Source organism: Centrocercus urophasianus, unplaced genomic scaffold, assembly GCF_019232065.1.
Source record: "Centrocercus urophasianus isolate 14NV4802_14NV808 unplaced genomic scaffold, USGS_Curo_1.0 seq_12, whole genome shotgun sequence".
NCBI classification, from domain to species: domain Eukaryota; kingdom Metazoa; phylum Chordata; class Aves; order Galliformes; family Phasianidae; genus Centrocercus; species Centrocercus urophasianus.
In genome coordinates this window covers 2128221-2137469 of record NW_024884364.1, presented here as the reverse complement: position 1 = coordinate 2137469, position 9249 = coordinate 2128221, and the positions used below count along the sequence as shown (strand labels likewise).

The 9249-nt window shown below is 46.3% G+C and overlaps 1 protein-coding gene across 4 annotated transcripts in view; it reads left to right on the top strand.

Annotated features, from left to right (window-relative positions):
* The window catches only part of ZYX (zyxin), an 11741-nt gene extending 2881 nt beyond the window's left edge, over nt 1–8860 (top strand). The window contains exons 1-10 of one of the 4 annotated variants that reach the window (XM_042809832.1): nt 453–485; nt 899–1150; nt 3502–3677; nt 4799–4891; nt 5171–5668; nt 6001–6133; nt 6220–6389; nt 6547–6725; nt 6972–7092; nt 7698–8860. In XM_042809832.1, the coding sequence (XP_042665766.1) occupies nt 473–485; nt 899–1150; nt 3502–3677; nt 4799–4891; nt 5171–5668; nt 6001–6133; nt 6220–6389; nt 6547–6725; nt 6972–7092; nt 7698–7808 (1746 nt within the window). In that variant the 5' untranslated portion in view covers nt 453–472 and the 3' untranslated portion in view covers nt 7809–8860. Of the gene's footprint in view, nt 1–452; nt 486–898; nt 1151–3501; nt 3678–4798; nt 4892–5170; nt 5669–6000; nt 6134–6219; nt 6390–6546; nt 6726–6971; nt 7093–7697 lie in introns of those variants that run through there. The other 3 variants (XM_042809830.1, XM_042809829.1, XM_042809831.1) reach the window with 3 other exon arrangements.
* Nucleotides 8861–9249: the final 389 nt, after the last annotated feature.

Here is a 9249-nt window from a genome sequence, read left to right as displayed (position 1 = left end):
GTCATGGCTGCATGTAGCAATGCTCACCCTGCGCTCAGAACAAAGCTGAGTTATTTGGGCATACCGCAGGCCGGCCAGGCCCTGCACGTGGCAGGGCTGCAGCTGCACTGCCTGCTGCTGTGTGTGTGTGACCTGAGCTCTGCGCTCAAGTCTGAGGTGCTGAGTCTCATGGCCCCAGAGATGCTGCCCTGAGCCCTTGGAACTGCTTCCTGGTGGAGGCGGAGCAGGCGGCTGGCGCAGCCAGTGAGGGTCAAGGGATGCTCCTTCACCGGCAGTGAAAGGAAGAGGGAGAAAGCAGAGGGCCCTGCCGGGGAATGTGGCACCAAGAACCCCTCACCTGACCCGTTGTTTCTGCCTCTGCCTGCACACAAAGCTGTGGAGGTAAAGTGGGTGGGATGAGAGATGCAGGGGTGTGCTGGGGACTGAGGGGACGTTGCTGGGGGTGTCACAGGCTGAGGACAAGAGGAAACAGATGACGTTATCTGGTAAGTGGGGCAGAGGAAATGATTCCAGTCGTGGAAGAGGGGTGCTGTGTGTCGTGTGGGGGTTGCTGGGTGAAGATGCTTGCGCTGGTCGTCAGCTCCTTCCTGCATTGTGTGTGGAGGGGTTTTGAGCAGCAGGGAGCTTAGTTTTCTCTGTAGCAGCACATGGCTGACAAGAAATGCCTTTGTGGTCAGCACTGTGCTGAGCTGAGATAAGGCTTATTCAAGCTGCCTTTAGTCGCTGTTCCTCCTTCTTCCTGTACTGATTCTCAAAGTGTTCTACACTCTGCTTTGGCTCCTCGGCCTTTGCCCAGACACAAGCTCCTGTATCTCTCCATTGTATATTCCTTTATATTAATTCCCACTTGGACCAAGTCTGAATTTATATCACTTTCCTCTCTCTTCTCTCCTGCCAGCAGCCAAAAAGATGGCTTCTCCAGGTACCCCAGGGACCCGTATGACGACCACAGTCAGCATCAACATTTCCACACCGTCCTTTTACAACCCACAGAAGAAGTTTGCACCTGTGGTTGCCCCTAAACCCAAGGTGAATCCCTTCAAGACTGGGGGTGCATCGGAGTCATCGCTGCCGCAGCCTCCTGGAGCTGGCGCCCAGCGTGCCCAGATAGGGAGAGTGGGGGAGATCCCCGTATCTATGGCGGCAGAAGGTAGGTGAAGAGGGGTGTGGCAGATGTGGGTATGCTTCTCAATTCTCAGAGTGCGAGGTCTGTAACTGGGTTAAATATGAGAATCACTGCAAATGAAGTAATGCTCTTGCTGTAGATGCTTGCAAGTTTCTGAGTAAGATAAAGGGGCTGTAAAATGATCTCAAAATATGTGGCATCTCAGTTAGGAAAGAAGTTAGGAAAGCGACTGCACTTAGATTTTAGTAAAGCTGGAGGAATGCAGTGCTTTTTCATGATATTCCCTGCATGTATAATTTAGTAACTGCAGTAGTATTCTGGCCAGCAAGTCGAAGAGCAAGTATGTTGCAGGAACATTCACCCTGATGCTGGTGCATCACACTGTTCTTTTTCTTACTGTTTCATCTTAACTTGAGTTGGTTGTCTCCAATTATAGAGACCCTTCTTGCGGACTCATCTTTAACAACAAAGATTGCAGTTTCAAAGGAAGTAGAAATAATTGCATGAAAAGAAAAGGAAGCTAACAAAACCAGGAAATGAGATTTGTATAACTGAGTTTTATGCTTTCTACTAGTGGTTTGGGTTGAGTGTGTTTTCCTGTGTAGACTGACTTTGTGCTTTAGTGCGCTTTCTTTTTTATTTTTTTTTTCTTTTTCTCCTATGGGTGTTACTTGTTTTTGTTGCTTTTGGTGGTTGGTTGTTTTTCTTCTAAGGAGCAGAAGGTTCCTGTGTAATGCTGGTGTGTCCTGTGCTAACTCAGTGGGCAGCTGATCTAATGGTAGTAAGGCTGATCCTGCACTTGGAGGCAAATGACTAAACCATTTTTTCCATTTCATGAGTCACAGTGGCCCCAGGGTGTCGGTGCCTCTGTCTTGTAGAATTGCACCACCTAACTGGTGACCTTTTGCTTATACGTTGTTGGCTGGAATCTTGATTCTGTCATCCAAGGTTTTATCATAGTTTTTATGCTTTTCTGCTAAAGTTCTGTGGATTAAGAGTGTGTGTGTAGGTTGCATCAAATTGACGGAAATATATTAGCTCAACTACAAAAGCAAACAAACGGATGTTAAAAATTGTTTTTCAGAATATAGTAACGAGAGAACTGGGTGTTAGTTGTTCCACTTGCACACTTCTTTCCCTGTAAAGCTTCTTTTGGAGGAACAGGCTTGATGGAGATTAGCAGAACTGTTTGGCTTAAGCCGTCACGTCACCAGTGGGTAAGGGCTGCTAGCAAAGCTGTACTAGCAAGGCAGATGAATGACTGAAACTCAGTTTTGACTCAGTCAGGGTATGCATCCGATTTGATTCTTCCCTGATACACCTCTCTGATCATTCTCTCCCTTTCCTGTACACTCCCCAGAGGAATGATAGTATAACGTGAACCCAAAGCAATTGGTTTCTCTGTTTTAAATGGCAGGATGACTAAGTTGATATCACTGTTGTAATGTTATATTTAATACTGGTCGTGCAGGAAACTTCTTTGTGCAAATAATTCCTAAAGCAGGCTCTTAGTGCATCTTTTTGAAGCACTGTGACAGCAGAGCAGGGTTTTACTTCTGCCTTGTTCTTTTAAATAAGCCAAAAAAAAAAAAGCTCATGCAAACTTGAGCTTACTCCCAAACTGTAATTTCAACAAAGAAATACTGGCTTTGTATTACTACTTTTTTTTTTTTACTCCCCAAAAGCAGAACAAGAAGACTTGGAAGAGATACTGCATACCAGTGCAGTTTATGCATTCCACTGGCTAATAAGATTTCAGCTTTCGTTTTTTAAAAACATTCAGTTAGTGTCCTTTAGGTTACAGATGAGAAATACTAACAAAGCCTGTGTAAAACAGCTGCATATAAAGATAAGACAACTTGATAACTGCTGTGGAAGAAATACATGGAGCAGCAGGAGTGAAAAACTTGATCTTTAACCCTGCTGCTGGTTGGGACTAACTGGAAAGAGGAGGGGATGTTTAGTATAACCAGAAAAAGGGATGTAGAATTTATACCTGCTTGTCTTTGTTGTTGTTTTGTGCTTGGATGATGAGATACCTTTCTCACATAAAGGGTGAAGGGAAAGAGTATCTTGTTTGACCTGTGTTGTAATAGACATCTTCAGCCTGTTCTACATGCAAGGGCACAGAGAAAGAGGAGGAGTAAGAAAAAGCATTAGGACATGTTTCTCAGTTACCCAGTGAATTTCTAGTGACTAATGCAGTAGCTTATATGACAGCAAGTAGTTTGAACCCCAATCCTGTGGGGTTCAGTTGTCCTTGATGGATGCTGGGGAGCACTCGCTGTAATACCTTCAAGGTGCCTTGTGGGGTTTGTAACTGGCTAGGATGAGAAATGTTTCAGGCCTGCTCTTGTTTTCATTGTTCTTCATAGAGCTGCCACTGCCACCTCCTCCCCCACCTGGAGAGGATCTAAGTTTCTCCTCAAACTGTGCTTTTCCTCCACCCCCACCACCCTTTGAAGAGCCTTTTCCACCAGCCCCAGATGAAGCTTTTCCTTCTCCTCCTCCGCCTCCTCCACCAATGTTTGATGAAGGACCTGCCCCACAGGTGAGTAAAGTCAAGGGAAGTATAATTTCTTTTGATGTCCTGAGCTGGGACAACTTCTCAGTGCTCTCTGGATTCAACCGCAGGAAGCTCAGAGATCTGGGAAAACAGTACCAGTTTGCTTAGCACCTTAGTGTCTGCACAGTCCTTTCCTATAAGATGCTATAGAAGTTCAGCAAATATAAATGCAAAGTCCTGCACTAGGGATGGGACAGCCCCATCTGCCAGCATAAGTTACGGTCAAATGGCTAGGAAGCAGCTCTGCAAATGAAGGACCTTGGGATCCTGATGGACAGTGAGTTGAATGTGAGCCAGCAATGCACCCTTGTGGCAGTAAAGGCTAACCACATACTGAGCTGTATTAGTCTTTAGGACAGGGAAATGATTATTCCTCTGTCTTCAGTGTTATCAAGGCTGCATCTTGGAGCAGCCAACTGAATTTTGCAGTTTGGTCCCATTTTGTACTAAACTCAGACAAATACTGAAGTAGTAGTAGTCCAGCAAAATGTCACAGCAGTCCCTGAGGGATGGAGCTTGTGGTATGAGGGCTGCATTTGTTCAGCTGGCAGAAGAGGAGCAAGGTCAAAGGTGGGGATCTAAATGATGTTTGCAATACAGAAAGGAGGAGAGAAGACATGCATCTTACGGGGGTACAGCAAGAGAACAAGAGACAAAGCACACAAGTTGCAGCAAGGTAAATTCCTGAAAAAAGAAAAACCTGTTCACCTCCAAGAATGTCTCAGCACTAGAACAGATGCCCGCAGAAGCTGGGGAATCTGCATGTTTGAGGATGTTCAGAAATCACCTGATCAAGGCCCTGAATGACCTGGTCTAGCTTGAGAGTCAGCTCTGCAGTGAGTAGGGTATTGAACTGCAGGCCTCCAGCTGTCTTTTCTTACTTGAATCTTTCTGTTAGTCTTACTGGGCTGTTTGTTTTACCACTTCTGGTAGATTTTGGAGACTTTGTCCTTGGAGACTGTTTCCTGTTTGTCCCCAGCTTTCTACCTGCTCAGAACCAAGAGCAGATCCCAGGTGTAAAAATCTGCTGTTGTAGGGGATACACCCACTTCCCTGGCTGCTCCTGTAATGTGCTCTGATCCCTCTTTCCATGGATGGTGGTATAGGTGCGTGGCAAGATGAACAGCATTGATCTTGAGATTGACTCACTGTCCTTAATGTTGGAAGACATGGAGAAGAATGACCCCTTCAAATCCCGGGTGAGCTGTCTAGAATGTCACAGATGGAAAAAGAGATGACTGAACTGAGATAGTGAGAAGGATGCTACTGAAGATTAAGATGTCTAAATCATAGCAAGAAACCTACCTGAAGAACCAGAAAGCACAAATCATGTATCTTTTCAAGATTAACTATGTAGTAATGTAGGGACTCTAATCATTGTGAGTCTGGGGTACCTACTTACCTATTCCTGTAAACAGTATATTTTTCTCTTGTAGTTTGTTGATAACTGCCAGGTTCTCTGTTTCTTCCCTTTACAGATACCTTCAGGATCCACAGGTTCTCTGGAGAAACCATTGATTCCAAAAGCTCATGTGGAAATCTCATCCGCACCCAGAGATCCTACTCCTCCTTTTCCTTCCAAGTTCACTCCAAAGCCAAGTGGTAGCTTATCTTCCAAGCCCCCTGGATTGGATTCAACTCCTGCCCCAGCTCCGTGGGCAGCTCCACAGCAGCGCAAGGAGCCCTTAGCATCAGTCCCTCCACCCTCTTCTCTCCCGTCTCAGCCTACTGCTAAATTCACACCACCCTCTGTTGCCAGCTCTCCTGGATCCAAACCAGGTGCCACTGTTCCCATGGCTCCTTCAAACTCTGCAAGATATCCTACCTCCCTTCAGACTCAGTTCACTGCCCCTTCACCCTCAGGTCCCTTGCCTCGACCTCCGCCTCCCAATTTCACCCATGCTCAGCAGTGGGAAAGACCTCAGGTGCAGGAGAAACCTGTTCCCACTGAACAATCTGCTGCTGCAAAAGATGTGGTAAGGGTCAGAGTTGTGCCTCTGGGCAGGTATGGCATCGCGGGGGGGGGGTTGAATTGGAGGATGAGGAGGGAGGGTCTGTCCCAGGCTCAGGGATGTAGTTGAAGTAGTTGCTCACTTGGCAGCTTTTGTTATGTTATTGAGAAGCGGAGCTAGGAACAGTGCTGGAGAGGGACAGAACTTCATGTAAAGGTGGAAAAAAGCAAGCAATGTGGATGGCACACTGGATAGAGAAGAGATGTAAAGTTGAGAGAAACAAGTTTATCACTGACAGAGTGGGAATGAGTCTGTGCGTATGCATCCTTTGGGATTGACTATTTTCTCTTCTGCAGCATAGACCCAGTGCGAATCCACCTAAGGGAAACTCTCCTCTGACCATGAAGGAGGTAGAAGAGCTGGAGATGTTGACTCAGAAACTAATGAAGGATATGGACCATCCACCTCCAGTAGAAGCTGCTACTTCTGGTGTGTGTTCTTTTAGTGAACAGCAGCAGGACTGAGACTGTGGAGGGTTATTATCTCTCCTAATCCCTTTCTACTCCTGTTGGCAGAGCTGTGTGGCTTCTGTCGGAAGCCCCTGTCACGAACCCAGCCAGCTGTGAGAGCTCTGGACTGCCTTTTCCATGTGGAGTGCTTCACCTGCTTCAAGTGTGAAAAGCAGCTGCAGGGGCAGCAGTTCTACAATGTGGATGAAAAGCCCTTCTGTGAGGACTGCTATGCCGTGAGTAACTGGGACAAAAGCTGCTGCAGAGGGCTGAGCTTGCTGTGGCTGTTCTCTCCTGCTTTTCCTTCCCCCTTTTCATTTCACCTGTCTGGTGTAGTCTTCTGGGGATGGAGGTTTAGATTAATGTTGTCTTACTTGTTTCTTTTGTGTTTAGGGAACCCTGGAAAAGTGCAGTGTCTGCAAAAAGACCATTACAGACCGGATGCTGAAGGCCACTGGTAACTCGTACCATCCTCAGTGCTTCACCTGTGTGATGTGCCATACTCCTCTGGAAGGGGCCTCCTTCATAGTGGACCAGGCCAACCAGCCTCACTGTGTGGATGACTACCACAGGTATGGAGGGAACACGTGCATGTGGTATCCTAAAGCAGGCAGATTCCCTCACATCTGTTTAGTTTTTTGCTGCAAAATGGACTTGGGTTACTCACAGTGAAGTTTAAAAATGAGTCAGCAATGCACTGTGTTAAAACTAAGGTCTTTTCCCTCTTTTTGTGTGACTTGTGCCTCTGTTTCCATTACTTCTGTATGATGGTGAGAGACCTGCAAGGTTGTCATCTCTGCTGTATTTGTGTGTTGCAGGAAGTATGCTCCACGCTGCTCAGTATGTAGTGAACCTATCATGCCAGAGCCTGGGAAAGATGAGACAGTGCGTGTGGTGGCACTGGAGAAAAACTTCCACATGAAATGTTACAAGTGTGAGGTAACCCTGTTGGCCCCACTCCTCTCATTTGCATCATCACTAAGCATCCTTGAACTTTCCTTTCTTGACTGAACACTAACAGTGTCTTAAATGATTTGAAAGCATGTTGAGCAAGGTTTGGAATCATAGAATATCCCAAGTTGGAAGCGACCCGCAAGGGTTGCCAAATCCAACTCTTGGTTCCACCCAGGACCACCTAAATTTCAAACCATGGACTATGGGCATTGTCCAAACACTTCCTGAATTCCAGCAACTTGGTGCTATGGCCACTGCCCTGGTGAGCCAGTTTCAGTCCCTGACCACCCTCCTGGTGAAGAACAAGAAGGTTAGATATTCACAGATCACAGGTTCAGAGCAAGGACTTTGCAAACATGTAGCCCTATCAAAGCCCTAATATAGCAGCTGTGTCTGCCAGGAGATCTTACAGGGTTCACAGAGGGGACTGTGCTCACCTGCTCAAAATGGTTTCTCCAATTACCACAGTCATAGAAAGAGTAGTGGGCTGTGAGCCGTTGTTCTGATTCGGTAGAACTGCTTACATCCTTGTCTCTGTCATCCTGGCCGTTGGCTGTCATTGAGCTATCCCTCTTATTATTCCCTTGCAGGACTGTGGGAGGCCCTTATCTATTGAGGCTGATGAAAATGGCTGCTTTCCACTGGATGGGCACGTACTATGTATGAAATGTCACACTGTTCGTGCTAAAACAGCGTGCTGAGGAGTTTGGAGTGAGCGTACCCTCAAGACCCCTGCACTCAGTACTCTTTCCTTCCCCACCGTTGTCCTGCCCCTCTGCCTGACAAGGCAGATTGCTACCAGTGAAGACTCTGCCAGCGCGGTTGGTTACCCACGTAGGATTTGCCACTTGTAGACTTCACTATGAGCACCCTCTAAGAAAGGACCTCTTCTCCCACCGCCACTTCCTGGCCATACTGTATTCCAGGCTGAGGACTGTGACTGAGATGAGTGCAAAATCTCTGTTTCCTCAAGACAAGAAGAAGGACCAAATCTCCACCATCGCCTGGTGGAAGTAGCAAGGATGACCCGGTGGCAGCTGCTGAGAAAGGGCTGAGCATTCTTCTGCTGCATGAAGCCAAGAAATGATTTCACATCATAAGGTGGAAGCCGCCTCCATCTCAGCACCGCTTCTGTCATAGGTTTTCCCATGCCACCTCGTTATCTGGATGTCTTCCCCTAATGCCTTCATCACTTCTGGGTAAGAGTGTGGAAGCAGAGTGTACTGGGAGCTTCTGTTCTAGTTGCTGGAAAAAGCTAACCTACTATAGCTTTTCTGCTTCTAATGGATTTTATTGGCTAACTGCCCTGTCAATTTTTTTTTCTTCTTTCCTAGCCAGACTAAACTGGCAGTGTTTGGAATCCTACTCTGCTCCTGAGTTTGGACAGTTTAATCTTAATTTTTTTCTCTCTCTAAAATGAATTGCTTCCCAGTGTGGTTTCTGGACAGACAGGGTGGGCAAGAATAACAAAACAGTCCAAAGAATGGCTGTCATAAGCATGTAGTGAGGAAGTGCCTCAGTGAGAGGATGAGGACTCAGCACACTGAGGAGCTCTCAGTGTTCCAGCAAGAGTTTTTTTCACAGCTGTCAGTAGGAGCTACGTTGTCACTGCAGTGTACTGTCTGACTCTGTGTTACTGCACTGAGCCTCACTCCCTAGACTAGAAACTTTTCACACAGGGCAAACCTTTTGAATAACTATGCTGTCCGACCACTGTTTGCATCCAATAAAATTGTGAATTTTTTTCCATTAATATGTCTCTGCTGCATTTGTTTAACAACTCATAAAAGGTGATGTCTTAGGCAGTAGAGAATATGTTGTTGCTATTCCACTCAGCTTCCCAGAGATGGTCAGACTCTGAAAATGGCCTTTCTCCACGGCCTTTCTCTCTCCACATATTGGTTTCCTTTTCAAGTTGTTTAGTTTTATACTTCCTTTCATTTAAAGCAATAGAATACCACATTTCAGTACAGCAAGATGGTAGTCTGCTTGGTGAGGTATTACAGTTCAGCTGCATTAGCCTGGGCTAGAGTGCACAATGAGCTTTGCCTTCAGTATTGCTATTCAGACAGAAAGTGTTTGTGCTTGGTGCTTATGATTTAGAATGGTGATGTTTCTGTCACTGCAGGTGAAACTCATTGT